The 23046-nt window shown below is 36.9% G+C and overlaps 1 protein-coding gene across 1 annotated transcript; it reads left to right on the top strand.

The window, feature by feature from the left end:
- The first annotated feature begins 553 nt into the window (after window positions 1-553).
- LOC121958826 (vesicular glutamate transporter 1-like) lies at window positions 554-21468 on the top strand. The gene is made up of 13 exons (XM_042507966.2): window positions 554-1052; window positions 10368-10620; window positions 11647-11765; window positions 11863-11977; window positions 12082-12169; window positions 12788-12874; window positions 13782-13918; window positions 15125-15274; window positions 15466-15598; window positions 16237-16347; window positions 17433-17560; window positions 18674-18743; window positions 18912-21468. Exons 1-13 carry the CDS (start codon window positions 991-993, stop codon window positions 19205-19207), a joined length of 1749 nt encoding a protein of 582 aa, XP_042363900.1. The 5' UTR covers window positions 554-990; the 3' UTR covers window positions 19208-21468.
- Window positions 21469-23046: the final 1578 nt, after the last annotated feature.

The raw sequence follows: 23046 nt of genomic DNA, 5'->3' as shown, positions 1-23046 counted from the left end.
TACTATTTATTACAACTTACTATAGTCTACGTTACTACTTATTTTCTATGTTTGCTTCTTTTCTCTATAAAATTGATAATTTGAGCTTTTATTTAGCTTCATAAGTCACATTCCTGTTACAAATTAAAATATGGAGCAGCTCCCACACCTGTATAAAAGAGGTTGCAGTAATAATGTGTCATGTCAGCTCTGCCACTGTTGGTATGATGCACAGGACGCACAGAAAGTAGACCCACAAAGTCAACTTTATATTTTATCTTTTTAATTACATTGTTCCTTTTTTCCCTTCACTTTTAGGATCTATAGCCCCCTTTTTACAAATAATTTCTGATCATTAAAGTTTAAACCATCGGCAGTCCAATCCAGAGTCATCCCAGCGTCCTGGGATCAGCCTGCCCATCCCCTCTTACAAATACCTGGGGACTCTGGTAATATGCTTCGATCGGACAGTGTTTACTCCAACTCTCTCCATTCAAGGCTTGTGCCAGTCCAAGAATAGCCGCTGCTTGGATAGTCAGTGCTTAAAACGCCCGGCTGCGGGGAAGGAAGTGACATGCTACCTTCTACTCACTACACACACTTGCAGAGATTAGCGCGCAGGCAGGCAGCGGTAATCTGGATTCAGGACCACGGCCAGAGACACCGTTCGGCCACGGATCCTGTCGAAAGTTTCCTCCAGCGCGCTGAGGACCTTTAGGGACACCAAAGAGTGCTGAGAAGTTCATTTGGACGTAACTGGCAAAGTGGGGCTGACAATGTGTGCCCGGTTGATTTTATATAAAGGCAATTAAAGCTGATTAAATCTTAGCGTCGCTGACTACAGATCTAGTCACACAGGAAACTGCGGGTTAAGGAGTCGATCAAGTAAAATCAAGGTGTTTTTTTATGTGTGAGTGAGAAACACGGGGCGGAGGGAGTAGAGGAGAAGGCTGTGCGCTCAATCGGGAGCGCGCAAAGACTGCACATTGGTCGGATCCTGGAGTCGTGAGGATGGAGATCCGGCCGGACAGGTTTAAGGTCGTGGCAGCCAAGACTCTCGGGAAAATATACGGGTATGTAAAAACTCACTAGGACAAATTGCAACCAGAAAATGTTGGAAAGTTGCGCGCGTAATCGTCTTGTAATGTTAAAAACAAAGTTAAGCTTTTGCAGTTAAATTAGGCTACAGTCTATTGTTACTAAATGCTGGTTTTAAAAAGGAGTATTTGTCTTAAAATGAAGCAAACTGCTCCTTTGAAGATCAAGATGCCCACAGGCCTGGATTACAGTGGATTTGAATGACCTGGCACAACATCTGTCCCTCTAAAGGCTACTGAATCCGTCACATAAGAAACTGGTATACATAATTTATCACTTTAAAGCAACTGCAGTCATGCGGTGTCTTAGGAAAACCTGTTACAAATATTATTTCTGAAACCAAAATGAGTCTAAAAGAGTCTCCTTTGCTTCCGAGGAACAAAGAACCAGAATTAAGTTTCATTTTAGGCCCCAAACTGCTCCATCAGTGTAAGATGAAGCGTTGGATCGATCGCTGGATTCATTTCTTCCAGGCTTTTGTGCAGTGCTGTCCCAAATGTTTTGGATGCTTGTGTCACAATTTTATGTCGATAATTATCCGACCATGTGTTTCGACCAAAGTATGTCAGATATTGTTTATTCTTTCAAACTCAATGAAAGTGAATTTGTGTAAAACAGGCCTCTGAGGTCGCTATCTGTGGCCTGTTCTGATTCACCTGCACTGTAAAATTGAAAAAAGTTTTTTAAAAAGTTTATTTAAAAAAAAAAAGGGAATAGAAATAGAAATAGGAAAACGATTGCATTGAAAAGTATATATAACCATTAACTAACTAATATATAACTATACTCTTAATATATGTTTACATTATATATAAGTGTTAAGTGTTTAAAATTTATTTATATTTAATGTTGTGAGGTTATTGCAACTAAAAAATGAAAAGTTTGACTGAGTTAACCTTTCTAAATTTTAACAACTCAAATAAACCAAGATTACTGTGCAATATATTCTGCCGGTTGCACACTAGTCAATCATATTTGTATTTAGGCCTATTCTTAACCATGTCAACAAAACAGAACTCAAAGATCTCCAAACTTCATCATTTGCAAAATCCTCTGTGTGATGATCCAAGTTAAGTCAGACTAACTTAGTTTACTGAAGTTGCTTAAATTTAGAAAGAACAAGATGATTTCACTTGTCATTTTTTAACAGTGACTTCACAAAATGAAATAACAGCTTAATTTCAAGTAAACGTAACACTTAGATATAAAGTACACATAAATCTTCATGAATAGTTATTTTTACTTTACTTTTTCAAGGCAATTGCTTTCCAACATTATTTCAAGTAAGATCACCTTGTCAGATTTTACAGTGCGTCATTATGAGACATGAGAAACTTCATAAACCCTCATTCCAGTAAAAGTTTCAGATTTTGCAAAGCAGAGCAGCAAAATTCGTGATAATGGACCACAGGAAACTTTTTGATGTCATATTTGACATGATGTGGCATTTCAGACCCATAGGCACATGCGCAAAAAGAAGAAAAAATAGTTCTTGAGAGCTTCCATAACTTCAAAACCAATTATATTGGCAATAAGACGCTGAAAATATGCGTGGCACATCTTCCCGGCTGTTAAACAAGTGTGAGAGGTTAGTCAGGGGTCTGGCTAGTGATGGATATCTGAGCGCGAGCAGGTATTGATGGACGCCCCTTTCTACCTCTCGGGATTTGATGTAGCGTCTAAACACTTAAATCCTCTCCAGAAATAGCCTCTGCTCCTCCAAGCTGTCGGCCCACGTAAATCCCTGCAGGCCGTACACCTTGGACATCTCTCCCCTCTCTCTCTCCCTCTCTCTCTCTCTAAGTAGCCCGGTAGCTCGTCATCGTGCACACCCCCTCCCCTCTCACAGCCTGGATTAGGCTACTCGACCCACGGCGGCCTGTAAGCTTTCATTTCCGTTAAGCGCACGTGCTCTCAGGTGCTCCCTCGGTACCTTGCTGCCGTGCGTAACGCACATGGGCCCGGTCCCCGGTGCGCTTTTCCGCACGCAATATGCTTAACAGGCGCACGGTGAGAAAGACACTCATAGCCGTAATGACTCTTTATGTTATGAGCGGAGGTGTATCTATTCAACAGCACAGAAGCGCTCGTTTTTTCCTATTTGGTCACGTTTCTATTAGTTAAATACTCTAATCAGCTCTATTTTGTTGGTTTCTTTTGAGTTATTTTTTAGTTCTGGTTGAATCTATTCAAAGGACTGCACTTTACTTATCAGAGTAGGAGGTGGCTGGGGTGTGACTTTGCTTTTTTCCCCTTTATATTATGACCCTCCCCAGAGCTACAAATATTTCTGGTCTATAACCTCGAGTGACTGGGTAAAAATGCATGACGCTCTTTTCACCATAAATAACCATATTTCACAGTTTCTGACTATTAAAAATGCCCTCTAAATCCAGGTCCTGGTTTTTGGGGTTCTGGTGGTCTTATATAAAATCAATACAAAATATAACCATTTGAGCCTTTCAAAAATGAAATTTATTAAATTTATTGAAATTAGTAAAAATACCCTCCAACAACAACAAAAAACAGGAAAGTAATAAAAAATAAAAATTATAGTAATGCTGTAACAGTTTCAAATATAGAATTATGATACTTATCCATATAGTTGTCTGGATCTTTTTCCATGGCTTCCAAAATTTATTTTCTAATTTTACTAATTTCTAGCAATTTGAGGAACATGTCTTGCTAAACTGCTCATTGCCATTTTCCCTGTGTTTTTGAAAGAAATGAATTTGTTAAGGGTTCAAAGATTGAAATACTTGTAAAAGGTGTCTGAATGTCGATCCAGGTTTCAAAAGGTTAAAGCTGCATGTCCCTTCCCTAAGCCAAATAAAAAAACATAATTTCCTCCCCAGTGCTTAAAAATATTTGACGTGCCTCCCCTGTTCTCCACCACCAAACAGTCTCTATTTTTGCAGGGTTTTTTTTACCTACTCTGTTAAGCTATAATCAATATTTATTCAAATCACCTGAAGTCATTATTTGTGTCAAGATAAATGAGACAAAACAGAAGCATGGTTTCATTGAAGTAAACCCACCCTCAGCCTCCTGCAGCTATTTATATCAGCGCTGCAACGAACAATCGTTTTGTCTAAAACATCAGAAAACAATAGAAAATAGCCATCATAATCTGTCTAATTCCCAAGCTGATGTCATAAAAATGCCTTGACTCAGACAACAAGCATGCCAAACCTCCATATTATATAAGGAAAATCAGCACAATTTTACACTTGGGAACCTTAAACAAGAGAATGTTTGGATTTTCTTACATAAAAAATGACTTAAAATCATTGAAGGACTATCAGAATAGTCACCCACTGAATAATAAATAATCGATTTATCGTTGGAGTTCTAATAAATCTGTTGATATTCATTAATAGATACAGGCTTTTCAGTTCATCTTCATCTTGTTCTTGTTTTAAAGTTAAATGTCTAAGTACGTCTATAAATAATTTCTTGGTGGGCCTACAGATCAGATTCTTTCAATTCAATTTAATTTTGTGTGACCAAAGGGCTTCTAAGAGTACAGAGTTGATCTCCTAACAATTAAAGTTCAGCAGGTCCTTCGTAGTAGTGTCACAAGTAGCTTTTCAACCTTTCAAACAATCTGCACCAGTTATTTGACTCTCTCTTATCCAATCAATGATTCCAAGCTGTTGACTCGACTGTGAACCAAGCTGCTGAACGGCCCTGACATTTGTCCTTGACGTATGAATTAAGAGATTAACCTGGAGAGAGAAATAGGAATGCTCGATTAGCAGAATAGCATGAGTGAGTTCAGCTTTCTTACAAAAACGTCAAGATTCAAAACACAGCACTTTTTTCTCACTGGGTTTTATTGGTTCACAAAAGCACCCAGACTTGTCCTCATGCTGTGATGAGTGCAGCAGAGAGAATGTCAGGTAGCTTGTGAGGATTACAGCGGATTTTCTTTAACTCAGGTCAGTCATGAAAAGTCACTGCAGCAGATACAGCTACATAGATGGTAGACAAAAAAGTATGGAAAAACAGGCATATACATATATTGTGGCTATTGTATTGCAGAGAATAAAAAGTCCAGGTGGACATCTTCTTGACACAGGGAAATAAATTGGTGTTGAAGAAGAAGGAAATGTTGCGAATTGTGTGCGAGACTGTGCGTGAGTCCGGGGAGTTGAGGATAAAAGGCAGGGTTAAAGATGAAGAGGAGACAGGAAGAATGAAGACAGAAGCCCGCCCAGACAAAAATAGTCAGAGAGAGCCAGAGATATTAATAATTCAAGAGAGAGAACCATTAATACTTGATCAGTGTCGGAGACTGTTAGAACCTCTGCTTACAGTAACTAATCGAGCAATGCATGTTTTATAATTGTGTAGCTGTCATTTACCAGCCTGCTTACTGTTGTTGGAGTTTGTTGACTGCTCTGAAAAGGTTTGTTGGTATTCCGGTCTTTTTGTCATTTAATATTTTAGTATCCATGTCATATTTAAGTCTTCACGGGAAGTGCAGACAGAGCTGCAATAATGGCTGTACAAAGATCAGCCGGTGCTTTTCTGTCCCTGGTATTTCAGAACTGTGATTGTCCTCATCCTTGATGATTTGATAGAGCTGTGACATTCTGGTTTCAGATAGGGGTCGCACACAAACAGCTAAGAAATTAAGCCTTCATTCTGATATAGTTTGAAAGGGCTATATGTGTGGGATATTAAAAAAAAGAGTTAGGCTTGTATCGAAAGTTTTATTATTGATCCTGACGTTCTGCCATACACCATATAAGGATGTTTTTGTATCAATAAGAGATTCTGACTCAGTGGTTATAATTTGCACTAGGCAGGTTTCCATTACAGATTTGCACCAAACTTAAGCTATATTGTTAAAATATTGATAAAAACACAACTGCGAGATGACTGTATTTCCAATGAGTGATGTTATTCGACTTCTCCTCTCATGATAACATTCTGAGAAGCATGGCGATGGATGTTTAAAGCATTAGCAGGTTTGATTTCTGTTGCAGGGAGGTGATAGTCCACGATTTCATAGAGGAATTGTGGATTAAAAACTTCAAAACCTCATGTGAGCGTAAAAACATTTTTGCGACAAATCAGAGTTTTGTCAAAGCTGACGTGTTTCCATTTGCACAATTTGAGAGTTAATGGAAACCTGGCTATTGTCTGCAGTCTCTCTGTGACTCCAACGAGGGCAAGAAATCTATAACCTCAAAAATAAATACATGAGATAATTAAATATTAAGGAAAATAAGGTAACAGGAGTTTCTGAGTTCACTGTAAGCCACACTGCAACAGTTTAAAGGTCTAGCTTGTAGGATTTAGTGGCATCTTGTAATAAGATTGCAGAAGTGAAACTTGCTAACATGTTAAGCATGCTTAACATGCTGTGCTGTGTAGAAACAACATGGCAGACTTGGTGGAAGAGGACCCGCTCCATTTGTAGATATAAACAGCTCATTTTAAAGTAATGAAAACACAACAACTCTTACTTTCAGTTGACCTTTGAGCTATGCTCAATGCACACTATGAAAATATTGTATTTACCCAACACAGTAAAATACTGTATCTCCTGTGGTGAGGCCTTTGAACAATCTTTACTCCACTGTCTAACGGTACTTTAATTAATCTAAAAGCTGAGGTCAGACAGTCAAAAAAAATCACATCTTATGTCTTTTTCTAATCACTTCTCCTTGACTTTGATGGAAAATGCCGCGAGGTCAAGGACAGATGTGAAGGAGAGTTCATAAGGATTTAGGAAAAGATAACTGTGGTGTTAAGAGAACCTAAGTGCACTTACACTATAAGCTACGTAATTATACGATGGCAGGTGTTGGTCTGTCGTGGTGAAACTACAATGTTCTGAAGATGGTCTACCGAAAGACCATCTTCGATACTATGCCCCATGAGTTCTTACTGTGCTGTTTCATGCTGGCCATACGAATGTGGACACCCTGGTGAAAAGTATTATTTCATTATCATGGCTGGAAGAAAAAAAGGAACATAAGCCACAGAAGTTCAACAAAATACTTGTCACACTGAGAATAGTTGCTCATGCTCACCCTCCTGTCCATTCATATTTATTGATATGAATCCTAATAAGTATAACTGTATGAAAATGTTTTTTGGGGTTTGCATTTTGTTTGGTTTTGTGATCAGCCGAATGTTGCGTTGCTATAAATGTTGATTCCACCAGGAATTGTAGGGTGGCATTATCTCCTTTCCTTTCATAAATGATGTTAAAGGAAACAAGAAAGGAAGTGTTGGTCCTCCCCTGGCACTTTTTAGGTAAACAAGCTTTATTTTGATGCTTTTTATGCACTCTGGTACCTTATTTACATTCAAATTACAAAAAAATCCCAATGTGAATCAATTGATTTTCATTGGGAATGAGAAAATGGTTAGGGGGGCACCCAGCACCCTATCACAGGCCAGATTGAGCCCGCAGGCTGTAAGTTGAGTATAACTGATTGAGAGAATTCAAATAGCTCTTATGACGGCTGCCGCTTATAAACAGGTTATTTCACCCAGTTAGGAACCTTCCCTAGCAAAAAAAAAAAAAGATTTCAACCGCAGCCTGTGTTCAGTGAGTGTGCAGTTTCAATGGGGCCCTGGGCGACACACACACACACCTCCAGTCTTCTAGTAAAACATGAAATACTCACACTGTTGGTGTGGTTGTTTTTAGGATTGTTATGATGCAAAATGTTAATGAGCAGGACTCTAACACAAGTTGAATATGAAAGCAATGTTCTTTTGATATCTTTTTTGGTAATAATATTGATACAATTTTATTTAAATTTTGCTTGTAGGAGATGCACTAAATTCAGCTGGAAAAAAGTGACAAAGAAATTATGTGAAAATTAGCAGTGGGGGATCATTAGATAGATTTGGTGTTTTTTTTAAACTCGAGAAAAATGTCCAGAAAACTATATTTATAATTCCACTAATTATATATTCAAAGATATGTTACCTAAAAAGACTATATATATTAGCGCTTCATTGAGGTTGTTTTCTTTTTTTGTGCTTATTGTAAAGTAACTTTCTTGTCACTTTTACTAATTTCTTGCTCATTTTTTGGGCCATTTCTTTTAAGCTGCTTGTTGCTCTCTTTTCATGTTTTTTTTTTTTTGAAGAATTCCGAGCCAATGTACTTAGTTAATTTTATTGCTTTTGTCCCTAAAGAACTGATAAATGTTTGTAAGTTTCCATATAATATGATGTAAGTCTCGCCCACAATATCCAGTCAATACTTCCAGTCAGCGTTTTTCAACCAAACCATGATGAATGTTCACCGGGGCCCACTTTTATTAACGGTGCACCCCAGTGGCTCAATCAGCTAAGAATCATAATACACTTAAATAACATTCAGTTCCAGCCCAGTATCCCAGTCCCATTTTATCTCCCTCTGTCCTGTTCAAGCAGCTGTCAAATAAAGCAGTCTACACACACACACCCCGAATCCAAGCATCATTCATGCTTTGCACTAATGTATGTTGTATTTTGGCCAAAAGTGTGTACTCTCCAATAGCTTACTGTGTTTCAATGTTGGTTTTAGGCTACATTTACCAGTCAAAGGCAACATTTAAATGTATGAAAACCTAAATATGTATAAATAATAACACAGTGATGTAATAGAGGCTCTGTGCTCCATCATCAGGACCTGCAGTGCCCGAGTCTGATCTGAGAACTCAGCATTGCACATGTTTAATAGATGATCTGCTGCGTTTAGATACATATTTGATGCCCGGTAGACCGGTGGCTGGCAGAGGTCACAGTTTCTCGGGGTTTCCTCAGTAAGCCATGTGAGCAGAGATTATAGACAAGAGCAAAAAAAGAGCAGAGCAGTTAACCTTGTTTGGAAGGAGAGGAGGAGTGTACATGTACCAGACTGAGACAAGTTTTTTTTTTGTTTTATTTCTCACTGTCTGCCAGTTCTGTCAGGAGATGAATGCCTGCAATAGGAAAACAGCCAATACATTAACACCTTGAGAAGACAGGAAAAGTCAAAGTTATGTAAGCGAGCTCCAGTGGCGATGAGCTGACAGATAACTGTGCTGTCTGTCTCTTGTTGAGATGCTGTAGTTACCAGTGAAATTGACAGTGAGAACTGAACATCTTTTATCAAGCCAAGCTGTCAGTTTGCAAGCCCATTCAGAACAAGATCAGTTTTCACTGCAGCAACCAGACTGTGGAAAACCTTGTTCTGCAAAATCAGACAAGTTGATTTTACTTTTAAAAAATGTAGGAAACAGATTGCCTTAGAAAATGTAAGTAGATATAATTATAAGTCTCAATTTATGTTTACTTTTACTCTAAATGTTAGGTTTACCTAAAATTTAGTTCTATTTACTTAATTTTTGGAAGTTGTTACAACTTAAAAATGATGATAAGGCCGAACAAGTGTTCGGGTAGTAACTTGATACCATGGCTGCACCACCACGAGATGGCAGCAGCTTTATCTGGGACATTTTGGATTTATTTTTGTACAGCAGGACAAAGTGGAGACATGTTTTCCATTTTTACACGCAGTCTGTAGTTTCAACTGACAGATGATCCGATCAATCGACAAACCATAACACAGAATAGATATACAAAGATACTGGCTTTATCAAAGTTTCGCTATTAAAACCAACTTTTCTATTTTTTATTTAGTTGTTTTTCTGTGAGTGTTTTAAATAGTTTCAGAGATAGTCAGATGACAGTTCAATGTATAATTATGCCCACTTTCCTCTACCCACTTCAGCCCTACCGTCCACAACCAACCTGTAACCCATAGCACGAGTAATTAAAAGAGAAAAACAAAGAACAACTTAACAGCCGTTAATAAGACACAAAATAAACACATTTTTAAAAGGAAGAGAAAAAAAAGAGCAAACAAAAAGAAAAAAAAAAGAATTTTCAAGCTACAGTCCAGTTAGATAAAGTCTACTAAAACATAAGATGTAAGAATCAGGACTTTTTTAAAATATGGAAACCGAAGGAAATTATTATGGCAAGAAGGGCAGATTTAGATTCTATTGGTTGATAATGTTGAGTTATAATGCGTTTGTTGTTTGTAGCCATGTATGTTAATGTTTAGATTTCCTGTGCAAACTGTGATGTAATATGGCAAAACTTATTACTGATTATCAAAATGTCAATCAAATCGATTAAAACCTTGTAAATCTTTTACATTTTTTTAAAACCTATTTTTCAAGAAAACAGGTTCACTAACACATCCTTTTACACAATTTAGAAAAAGTATATTTCTAGTGCAGGACCGACTAACTTTTAACTTAGTTTTCCTAATCGCCTCCTCACAGAGCTCTTGAGAAGAAACAAGAAAATGGCGAGACCATCGAGCTGTCGGCGGAGGGCCGGCCGGAGCTTGTGGAGGAGAAGGAAATGCCAGTGGTGGACTGCACGTGCTTTGGCCTGCCCAGGCGCTACATCATCGCCATCCTCTCTGGCATCGGCTTCTGCATCTCCTTTGGTATCCGATGTAACTTGGGTGTGGCCATCGTTAGCATGGTCAACAGCCACACCATCTTCAGAGATAACAAGGAGGTTATAGTGGTGAGTGGAAAGTCCACGACAGCAATGCAAAAATAATTTGCAGTGTCTCTAGGTGTTAGGTGAACACACACCATGTGGCCAAAAGTATGTGGATTTCTCTATATGACTTTTGAATGGTTGGGCTGTTTTATGGGTTTGGGTTAGACCCCCTAATTCCAGTTATGGGAAATCTTAATTCTACAGCATATAATGACATTTTAGAGAAATACTGCGCTTCCAGATTTGCACGGGAAAGGTCCTTTCCTGTTTTAACCCTTTAAAATTCTAGAGCAGCATCTCTTTTCTTGAGCTGCTTTCAGATGCTTTTAACAAGTATTCAAACCTTCGAGCCCTCAGCACATTGGTCCAGTTTCTTAAAAAGACATGGGGAAAAAAGGCAACAAGCAACTTGGTAAGAAATTGTCAACAAATTGCAAGAAATTGGTAGATTTAGAAAGTTATTCTTTAAAAGCTGGGCAAAAACGTTTGGGAAAAACAAGCTAAGGAAATTTTCATAACAAATTTTTAAAAAATTATGCTACAGTTTAAAATTATGTTACAACATTATTAGAATTTCAAAGAACATTTTTTAGGTCATTTCCCTTTTTCTCTTTTTTCCGCACAACTTTTCGGGTCATTTTCTTGTACTTTTTAATAATTTCTCGCTAATTTTGAGATGGTTTTATTTTGGGTTGCTCACTGCCATCTTCCCATATTTTAGAAAGAAATAAAGCCCATTTGTTAAGGTTTTAAAGGGTTGGAGTCTGTCAGTCAATGTCATCGACAGTGTGGTCAGTCATCAGAGTTAAAGGTTTGACACAGCTGAGTGATGTGAAGGAATATTGCTGATAAGTCAGTCGAGCATCTGCCCCAGGGGGACCAGTAATCGATCACATCAGTTCTCTTGTTACTTTCAGCTGTTGTGTTCTGGTATATGAAATATAACCTCAGTATATTTCTATTCAGACTCTTCCCTTCATACTTCAAACTGAAATTCATGTATATGCTAAAATTGCTAATTGTTTGCCTCCGTGTGCTTCCCAACAGAAAGCTCAGTTTGACTGGGATCCAGAAACAGTGGGAATGATCCACGGCTCCTTCTTCTGGGGATACATAGTAACCCAAATCCCGGGAGGGTTTATCTGTCAAAAGTTTGCAGCAAACAGGTCTGTTTATCCATTATTTATGGTCTGCAAAGGATAATTGCAAATTCTTGTATACATACTGAGTGCCTCTTTCTGTCTCTTGTCTTTCCTCCTCCAGAGTGTTTGGCTTTGCTATAGTGGCCACGTCCTGCTTGAATATGCTCATCCCTTCAGCAGCACGAATGCACTTTGGTTGTGTTATCATTGTCAGAATATTTCAAGGACTTGTGGAGGTGCTTGTCTCTATAGCTTGCTCATAAACACAAGAAACGGAAAAAAAGAAAGATTTCTATTTACATTTTATTTTGGCAATTTATCTTTCTCTCCTGCCCTGCAGGGGGTTTCATATCCGGCCTGTCATGGAATTTGGGCAAAATGGGCACCACCTCTTGAAAGAAGTCGCCTGGCCACAACAGCCTTTTGTGGTGAGTCCATTATCAGTGTAGCTATTTCTCTCTGTGTTTTCACAATGGATGTTTGTTATTATTTTAAGATTATTGAGATTATTAAGATATTTATTGTCATCTTAATTCAGCCACAATTAAAGCTAAAACAATTAGTTGATTAATAACGTAACTCATTTACAGAAAAATAAACAAACATTTTTTTTCCCAAGCAAAAATGCCAAACATTTGTTGGTTCCAGCTTCTCAAATAATAATAATAATAATAATAATAATAATAATAATAACTTTAGTAATGACACAGAAAAAGGCCCATAGCATACTACATAAAAACACACAATAGTCAAAACAGACAAAAAATACAATAGAAATACAATTTTAAAAAAAAAGTTTAAAAATAAAAATCCACAAACAAACTAGTGGCTTCACAGTCTGTGCTGCTGTTTTGTCCTGTACAACAGTTAATGAAACATATTTGTTTTTGTTTATCAAATAACAGGAAATTTGAGGATGTGATTTTTCATTCAAGCTTTTTTCCCCCCATGTTATAGACTAAACAGTTAAGTGACAAAAAAAGAGGCATATTAACTGAGATAATATGATAATTACAGCCCTAAACAAAATCTCTCTTTCTTTGTAGGTTCGTATGCTGGTGCTGTGATTGCCATGCCATTAGCTGGAATTCTAGTCCAGTACTCAGGATGGTCATCAGTCTTTTACGTGTACGGTAAGAGACCCTTAAACTTTAGGCTGGAGATCAGAGAGACCTTACTCTAGAGCTGCTTTTTTTTTTCAGAAAAACTCTAACTTAAAAAACAACACAGTATCTTTGTTAAAGGTATCAGTACCTGATATCTTTAAAGTACCAAAATAACTCAGTACCAAGTAGTATTGATACATCTTCAAACAAATTATACTTACAATCCTTTTGGTGCTGGGCGTCAGATCCCAGACAGCGCTGACTCCTCACCAGTTCAGCCACCTTTCTGTTGTTGTTGGTGTCTCTGGAGCCGCTGTCCTCCAGTCACTTCAACATCTGCCCGGTTAGCTCAAGCTAACACAACAGCTAACATCAGACACAGAGCCCTTAAACAATCCCAACAAATTCACATCGACACTGAAAAGTGTAGACTCTGACATTAAACCCACTCATAACTTTGAGTTACTGTTGTTGTGTACTGCTGTGTAATGCTTACAGTTAGCCCTGTCACTGTATGTGTGCATGCTTACTATATGCAACTATGCATGAGCAGAAATTTGCTTCCATTAATTGTGTGTTGGAAGCGACTGATTTGCTGCACAAAGCATGCTGGGATACCTGGGATCCTACAGTTGGTTAGTAACAACAGTAAATATAAAAACAAAGGATTTCAGTGGTAGTGTAGACACATTGGTCTCTATGCACAACAAACTAGATGCTGACACATACTGAAACTGAAAGGAAAAAAAACAAAAACAAGAAAGGCCAGCACCATAAATATGAGAACCAAAAAAAAGACAACTGTCATGTATGAATTCAACATTCAATTCCAGTCCGTACAAAGGCTGCAGCTCCAGTCAAGGTTTTTTACCTTTCTTTCCATTTTTGACACTTGCATCACTCCATCTCTTTTCCCTGCCTGCCTTCCTTACAGGAACTTTTGGTGTCATGTGGTATTGCTTCTGGATCCTGGTGTCTTATGAAAGTCCAGCAGCCCATCCCACCATCACCGAGGAGGAGAGAAAATATATTGAAGAAAGCATTGGCGAGTCGGCCCAACATACAGTAACGGTCAGTACATGCAGTAGATTTCTGCATCACATCACATTGACTGATATTAAGGCTTGCTCTGTCTGTTATTGGTGATAAAGTGCAATAACATACATGAACAGTGGCGGTACTGAACAAGAATACATAACACTGAGGACAAAACACCAAAAACAGGATAAATGAGGATAACTAATATGACTAAGGATGACTTATATGAAATGTGGTATTAGGAGTCCAAGCTTATATGGTATGACATAGCAGGGGGGATTAGGGTGTGGACGTCCCAAAATTATTATATGAATAGATTTGTTAATTGGTTACCCAAAATAAATAAATTGAGAGAGAGAAAAAACAAGTAATAAATAAATAAGGAAGTGAAAAAAAGAGATAATAATAATTGTAATAATAATAATAATAGAAAAAATAAAATAAATGCATTCCTACATTCAAACAAAACTAAACATTAAGTCTCTTTTTGATCATAATGTCCTGGTCTCTGATGTATTATTTGAAAAAAAAAAACTCAAATAGGAAAAACTGGTCTTTATATATCTAGGTAATCAGCTATACATTTATGTTATGAATAATAATAATATTAATACTATTAATACTAATACTAATAACAATAATAATAACAACAACAACAACAACAACAATAATAATAAGTATTATTATTATTATTATTATTATTATTATTATTATTATTATTATTATTATGATAATTATAATAAATATGTCTATATAGCTACTTTAAAAAAGAGTTTACAAAGTGTTTTGACAATCAAAGCAAAGAAGAAATGGGATAAATAGGCAACTTATCACCTCACTAGGCATACAACAACAGAGACTGAACACAAGCGAGGGTAGAATGAGGATAAAATTAAAACCAGAGGACAAATAATGCAAGATGCAGGATGCATAATGTCAATAGAAAATAATACAAAGAAATACAACAAAAATAACAATAACAGAAACAATAAAATCAATCAAACCGAACAGAAAAAAACAAATAAAATAAAATAGATAAAACATAAATTAAAAAAGTAAAAAAAAATAAAAAGAAATAAAAGAAATAAAATAGAAATAAAAGCTTTCATCACATTAAAGTCTGTAAAAAATACGTTATGAGAAGTGATTAAAAGAAGACAAGTCAAGTCTACAAGTCAGAGGCTGTAGAATTTTACTATAAAATTGTTGAAAAAAGTAACACGATTTTCTCTGTTCCAGAAATTCAACACACCATGGAGGGCTTTCTTTACATCAATGCCAGTATACGCCATCATCGTGGCTAATTTCTGTAGGAGCTGGACTTTCTACTTGCTTCTCATCAGCCAGCCTGCATACTTTGAGGAAGTGTTTGGGTTTGAGATCAGCAAGGTAACAGAAACAAGATGCGGCAATGTGCGGCGTATTATACCAGACAAAAGTTTTACACATTTACAATAACACAACACTTTTGAGTCAAGCTTTATGAAGACAGATTTCCATATTTATTCCAGTGACTATAGTCTATCCCCAAAGATCTCATATCTGTTACATAAAAATATTTAATTTTCTCTCTCTTCCAGGTGGGCATCGTTTCCGCACTTCCCCACCTTGTCATGACTATTATTGTGCCCATCGGGGGCCAGATCGCTGATTATCTGCGCACCAATCAAATCATGACCACCACAAATGTCAGGAAACTTATGAACTGTGGAGGTAAGAAAATGACAGGAAGGCAAAATTAGAATAGCAGAAAAGGCAATTCATATAATAGGCAAGAAAAAATGTAGCAGACTTTCTGTGCTCATAATAGCAGGTCTTTTTTTCCCAATACATCAGAACTGTAGCCATATTAATATGTACTTAAAATCTGAAATAAAATGCAATTTTTCAGCTTTTCTCTGGATATAATTGGAATGCTTTTTTTAAGCGCACTATTTTTAGTCTGATGTCTGCTTCAGTTTGAGAAACTGTACAGTACTTTATTGGCTAATTATGGAGTTTTCAGTCAGCTCTGGTGAGAAAACATTTGCTTCATAAGGGAAATGATGACTCACTATAAAGCAGAAGCCCTGCCTCTGTCGGCTATTTTGAACTACAGAGAGAAATCGATAGCAAAGTGAAATGGAGAAGCATGCTGGGTACATATCACTTTGTGGGAAGCTGTTAGTACAGGGGAAACTTTAGGCTACTGCTCAGTGAACAGCTTTTTATGCAAAGGGAGCAGAAAATATTGTGGTGAAAAAATGACCTGAAGTTGACTTAAATAAGCATCTTGCATCGAGACTTAATGTTTTCCATCAACACATTAAACTCTTTCTTTGTTTCTGTTCAATTACGCTCGTCCACATCAGGGTTTGGCATGGAGGCGACCCTGCTGCTGGTGGTGGGATACTCTCATACAAAAGGTGTCGCGATTTCATTCCTGGTAATGGCTGTGGGGTTCTCTGGCTTTGCCATTTCAGGTGAAACCTTTTATTAAAAATAACTGTTCAGTGCATGTTCTGTTGCATCAGTATGGACATCAATACGCCTTTATAGGGTAGATCAACAGGCTCTTTTAACTCTAATGTCCTCAAAATGTAAGCCTTTGAAACCTGCATCTGTATAACTTGTCTTGTGCCTTCACAAACTTTTAAACATTGTTATTATTATTGTTGTTATACAAATTAGTTTGATTTCTTTCTAAAACATGAGGGGATGGGGGGCAATTAGCAACTTGACATGAAAAATTAGTAAAAGTTGACATGAAAAAGACCTGAAAAACAGCTAATAAATAGAGAGCGAAAAAAATAATTAGAAAATTCTCAAACTATTTATAACTATAATAAGCTGACAAGAGATAAAAAAAAAATCAAGATAACTGAATATAGAATTATCATAATTATATATTAAAAATTGGGTTACAGAATTTATTTTTTATTATATTTACTTTAATTTAGAACTTTTTACAGGTAATTTCATTTGTGTTCATTTACTTTTTTTTTCTTCACAATTTCAGTGATTTCTCTTGTAACTTTTCATTAATTTCCTGCATTTCTTGTCAAGTTGCTCATTGCCTTCTTTTCATGTTTTTGAAAGAAATCAAACCAAGGTTTTACAGGGTGAAAGGTATGCCTTGCAGGATTGTCAGTTACTGTTTGTAAACATAAAGGCAGTGAAATTGTAAGTGAAAGCCAAATGCAGATTTACTCTAGTTTGGTGTTTAGCTTTGTTTGTTTGTTTGTTTGTTTTTCGGCACTGTGTTTCTTGAATGTATGCTGGTATGAATGGTCTGGTGAAGGGTTGCTAACTTTTTATAAAGCCCTGACCTAACCTAAGCTTTGGGGGTACATTTCCACCCCAAACACAGAAAATAAGACAAAAATCAGAAAATAAAGGCAGAGGACAGAGTGTTTGCAGATAAACACATCACCACACACTTCTAGTGGGTCATAAGTGATGATTGAGAGGGATTACTTCTGTATGAGTCTTTTTTTGTAGAGCTAATGAATATAAAGCTAATCCCCATTATGTATGTGCTAACATAGTATTCATTCTTCCTCATAAGGTTTCAATGTCAATCACCTGGACATTGCACCGCGCTATGCTAGTATCCTCATGGGTATCTCCAACGGTGTGGGCACGCTGTCTGGTATGGTTTGCCCACTTATAGTTGGTGCCATGACGAAGCACAAGGTGAGAACTTAATTTGTAAAATACACCCTAAAACACATTTCTGTTCCTATTTTGTTGTATAATGGTGTGTTTTTATTAGTACTGTGGGTTATTTCACGTTGCATTTCCTCTAGTGCAGTCTGCTGAGTGTGGTCATGGAAAATTTTTTCTTAAATCAGCAGCAGACGTTTCACTTCTGTAGACTGACTTTCGATTTGACTATTTTGTATGTCCACTAATCATACGAGGAGATATTCATTCACTTTAAGGAGGGACTGATAAAATATTTATTTCGTCCAGTCGAAATAAAGAGTCGTCCAGCAGTTACAGCCACAAGACATTCTGGATCTTAAGCAAACTGTTTGAGCTAGGGCTGCATCATAGGACCAAAAAAAAACCACAAAAAAATCATATTGTGATTTTTTTGGGCAGATATTGCTATTTCAATATGAGTTGTAATTTTGTGAGAATGTTAATGTTTGCATGTCATTTTCGTTATAAAAATAAATGATGATGATGTCATTTTTGCTAGGGTCTGTACAAAACAAGCATGTTCCCAAAATTTTGGAATATGATTTGTAGGGCAGGGAATCTCTGTAGTACCACTATGATTCATTTACAGTTGTACTGTATGTTATGACACATTTTACCTTTATCAAAAAAAATGCTGCCCCTGTTATCTGGATGGTGTACTTGGTCATACTGCAATTTTGATAGTATTTTGATTAATTGTGCAGCCCTAGTTTGAGCATCAGGTTTTATGGACCAAAGTGTAATGTATTCAGAGCACATAAAGCACATATATAAAACAAAATACACGTGCAAGCTTCTCTTTAACCCTTTGAAACCTGGATCAACTATGCTTTTTTGTGCTAAGTTCAGATGCCATTTACATACATTTTAACCTTTGAAACCTGAGCAAACTGCTTTAATTTCTCATTTCAGGAAATTTCTTGTAGCTCTTAATTTGTAACTTCTTTCTGTGTTTTAAAATGAAATTAAGCCAATTTGCTCAGGTATTAGGGGGTTAAACTGATTTAATTGAATGTGTTCAACTAAAATAAAAAGCCCACATCTTTTTTTCATGCTGATAATCTCTCTTCCTCTTTCTCTTTCTTTTACCTCCTTTGATAGACGCGAGAGGAGTGGCAGGGGGTGTTTCTTATTGCCTCACTTGTTCATTATGGAGGTGTTATATTCTATGGTGTGTATATTTCCCTCATTTCCTCTCATTCTTCTTAAGCATTAGGGTGTTCAAGTATGTAACAATCTGTGAGTTGTTCTTCATATAATCTTCTAAAAGATTGGTCTTCATGAGTCTGATTAGTACACAAAAACTCTGTATGTTACCGGTCATGTCTCTGCACCACAGGCCTCTTTGCATCTGGAGAGAAGCAAGCTTGGGCAGAGCCGGAGACGCTGAGTGACGAGAAATGCGGCATCCTGGATGAGGATGAGCTTGCAAATGAGACGGAGGAGCTGTATCGCACAAGTGGCGGGGGAGGCTATGGGGCCATGAACCAAGGAGCTGATCCCAACGGAGCCGGGGGCATGGGAGGAGGAGGAGGAGGCTGGGTGTCAGACTGGGACAAAACTGAGGAGTATGTCCAGCCAGCAGGAACCAATAATTACCTTTATGGAGGAGAGGGGGACCGAGAATTAACATAAAACCAGCAGATCTTCTGCACACAGGCAGAAACACTGTAGTGGAGTTTCACCTGATGGCATGAAGAACTTTGAAAGTGTGGATATACTATCGAATCCGGGAGGGGACCACTTTCAGCAAGTCTGACTGTATTATCATAACTGAACTGAATTCAAAGAGACTCCACAGTGGAGGTGAAGACATTAGTAAATGTAAAATGTGTGTTTGTGTGTGCAATTGTGTACCTTGTGTGACGGACAAGTAAGAGTGTTTTAGGACTGATCAGCCTCCCCGCAATCTCTCTTGGAGGAAGGTTGTGTTTTAGGCCTGGTGTGGCTTTCTTTGATGTTTATTCACTGTAATGATTGTAGAAAATTCTATATTATCTGACAGGATTTCATTTGTATGCCTCTTACTTATATTTGAATTAGGGCTGTCAAACAATTAATTTTGTTGTTCGCCAGTAATCGCATAATTTTGGTAGTTAATCATGAAAAATCACATTTTTTAACCACGTTTTCAGTTTTATTATTCTGCATTTCAAAACCGTTATGGAGTCCATATTGGCAGGAAGAATTATTTTGATTAGGAATGAAGTGACAGCAAGAAACTGCTTGTGACTAGAATAAAGTGGGCATCAGACTCATGGGTACCAATAGGACCCATTTTAAGTCAGATATCTTGAGGTCAAAGGTCAAGTGACCCCTGTGAAATGGCCATGCTGTTTTTCAAACGCCAAAATTTAGCCTTAATTTGGAGCGTATTTCACCCTCTTACTGAAAAGTAAGCATGATGTGGTTAGTACTATTGAATTCTGTAGGTCTAATTTCATGATACCGCTATCATAATGTAGCTTTAAAACTCAGCCTCGCACAGCCTCTTAATGACGGGAACGTTGATTACCGCAATTAAAAAAATTAACACGTCTATTACACATTAACACTGACAGCCCTAATTTGAATCATGACAAATATTAAAGCATACATTGGTCATAAGCACATTTCTGTTGTTGGGTGAAAACCTATTGAATTTGATGAATTGGTCTTTAGAAAGTTTCATAAATAGTTGTAGAATTTCCACAAACAAAGTGAGTTTGCCCCTCCACTGAGGTTAAAAAATAATATCACTAAAACAGGAGCTGTAAGGTTTTCATACAATGTTATGAACGATTTTTTTCCCCCCTAAAATCAATGTTAATTTTGTCCTTAATGTGCACACTTTTAAGAAAAAGCATGTTTCTTGTGCCAATACAACAAAATATTTTGCTCTGTAGTATTGGTTTACTGAGAAAATAATTGAACACCTGCAAATATTGCTGCACACAGCTTTCTGTGAAGTCTAAACACCCCATGCTCATATTTTTAGATGCAACATTTTGATTCCCACCTGCAAAAATGTTAAATGTACTAGGTCAGAACCTGTCTGCCTGCTGACAAGCTGGGGAATAAAAATGCCTCGTACAGGACTAGAAGGAATGTAATTTCCAAGAGTAGTTTAGAGACACCTATATGGGGGTCAGTGACAGTTTTCTTTTAAATCCAACTTCAGAATTTTGTTTGTTTGTAATATATGCTTCATGGATGTTATTCTATCATGTTAATTTTGTTTTTCAGGCAATTTCAGGCTCTAAGTGTAAACATCGGGAAAAGCACTTTGCTGTCAGTAAATAAGAACCCCAAACATGACAACCTCTGCTCTCTGTTGCTGTGGCAAGGACCAAAAAAAATACAGAGCTGAGGCTGTTGTGTGGTGGTAGTATGTAACAAATGACAAGAGCAAAAACTACTCAAAAAATGAGAACGTTAGTCTTGCGGAGCCATCACCTGTATCTCAGTAAATCTCATTTAAAGGTGGACATGCTTTATTTTGTAGTGCAGCAAACTGAAGATATGTTAAGTGATCAATAAACAAAAGAACAATTGAAACAAAAGACGTTTAATGGATAACAAAACAATGACACTTCACTGTACATGAGCAATTTATTTTACTTTTATTAGTAGATGTTGTAATGTATCTATCTAGCCCCAAAATTAAGGTTCAAGATTGAAAAATATTGCTGTGTTAGATCATTGAAAGGTATTACTTTGGCTGATACTTTTTCACTGAGTGGAGTTCTTCGATAGACTAATTATTAAATGTATGGGTTTTTACTGTTTTTGTCATTTTTCATTCATTTCTTGTCAATGTTTTGTTCCGTGTTGTAAACTAAAACTGTATCTTTAAAAATAATGTATGTGGAAATACTGTATAATAAAACCTAGAGGTGATTATTCCTTTACAGTAATTATAGATATACATGGCAGTTCATGCTAATGCATTATTCCTAATTTTTTTTTGTTTTAATATCTGTTATTTGGTTGTGCTAAAAAAATAGATGATTACAGCTGAATGTTACATTTTTGCGCACCTGATTTGGTTTATCTGATTTGTCCTGTTAGAGCCAACTCTCCCCTGCTTCATGTATGATTCCCAATAACAATAACCCTTTGAAACCTGAACAAATTGGTTGAAATTCTTTCAAAAACATGGGGAGAGGGCAACTGGCAACTGGCAACTTAACACAGGCAGGAATATTCAAATAAATAAGCACAACAAAGGCAAGTAAAAGACAAAAACAAACCAAAAATGCCCGAAAAAAGTGCATAAATTAAAAAAAAAAGTATAGCCTATGTATTTTTTTCTGTAACATAATTTTAATTATATGTTTATAATGATTATATATATGTATGTGTGTGTGTATGTTTACATAGAGAGTTTTCTGGACATTTTTCCATAGTTTTTATAAATTTTAAGGTCAATTTCTCAATTTGCTGAGGTTTCACAGAGTGAAATAGCTTGTGAGACGTCTGAATGTAGAAAACTGAGCTTGAACCAGGTTTTAAATGGTTAAACCTTTGGATGCAGTGGTCTCATGTTACCCATAATGCTGTACTGCACTCCAGACAGTGTATTGATCACTGGGTTAAAGAGAGCATGGAAATGAAGAAGGTAAATAGATTGATTTGATGGTACCAGAGCAGGGGATTCACCAATTTTCCTCAACCAGTGTGAAGCACTGAGGCTCAGAGATTCACCCTCACTGTCCTGCTCTGCTCTCGAAAATCACCGGGATTATCCTGCATCCATCTGCCAGAGAGAGGAACAGTTGTTACTTGGATGTAACTCCAGCTCTTTAAACAGGCTTTGCTATTGGTTCACTCCATCCAGGCTCTGACTCAGCACCTCGAAACTGATCTTTGATCTTTTTACCCATGTGTCAACCACACACTATAAAACACCAGAGCACCTCTGGTTCATCTCCCTCAGCAACTGGAATAGCACAGGGACCATCTGGGTCTGCAGTGAAAGAGCTCCAGACAAACTCATAGACTAAAGGCCTTTGCACACTAAAGGCCAAATTTAGCCCTTAAAATTCATCGCTTGTGCTTCATGCTGTATTTAAGGCCTACTTATTACCTTTCTCTGGCAAAAGTAAAACATACAACCATAACATAATCCAAAAAACTCACCTTTGTGTGGCTTGAATGCTTTCAATTGTGGCAATTAGATTTTCTTCTGCTCTGTAAACATGAAACGTTATCAGAGTTGTATGAAGTACCTGAAAGCCATACTTGAGTAAAAGTAAAGATTTCTTACAGGAAAATTACTTTGTTAGAAGTTAAAGCCACCTATCAGAATATTACTTGAGTAAAAGCCTGAAAGTATCTCATATTCACTGTACTTAAGTATCTAAGTAATTTAATTATGTTAAATGTACTTACATATTGAAAGTAAAAGTAAAAATTTTTAACTCATATTTATGTATTTTTTTTTTATAAATGCTGGTAAAAATAAAAGGCAGCGGTGAGAATTTTGAGTTTTA

Source organism: Plectropomus leopardus, chromosome 19, assembly GCF_026936395.1.
Source record: "Plectropomus leopardus strain MGB_pleo_1.0 chromosome 19, ASM2693639v1, whole genome shotgun sequence".
In the NCBI taxonomy this organism is placed as follows: Eukaryota; Metazoa; Chordata; class Actinopteri; order Perciformes; family Serranidae; genus Plectropomus; species Plectropomus leopardus.
Note: the sequence above shows the minus strand (reverse complement) of the source record. Positions and strands in the feature narration are given on the sequence as shown.

Coding starts and splice junctions, on each gene's coding strand:
- LOC121958826 (XM_042507966.2), top strand. CDS start 991: ATGGAGATCCGGCCGGACAGGTTTAAGGTCGTGGCAGCCAAGACTCTC. Junction 15,275..15,465: donor TTGGGTTTGAGATCAGCAAG/GTAACAGAAACA, acceptor TCTCTCTTCCAG/GTGGGCATCGTTTCCGCACT. Junction 15,599..16,236: donor GAAACTTATGAACTGTGGAG/GTAAGAAAATGA, acceptor CGTCCACATCAG/GGTTTGGCATGGAGGCGACC.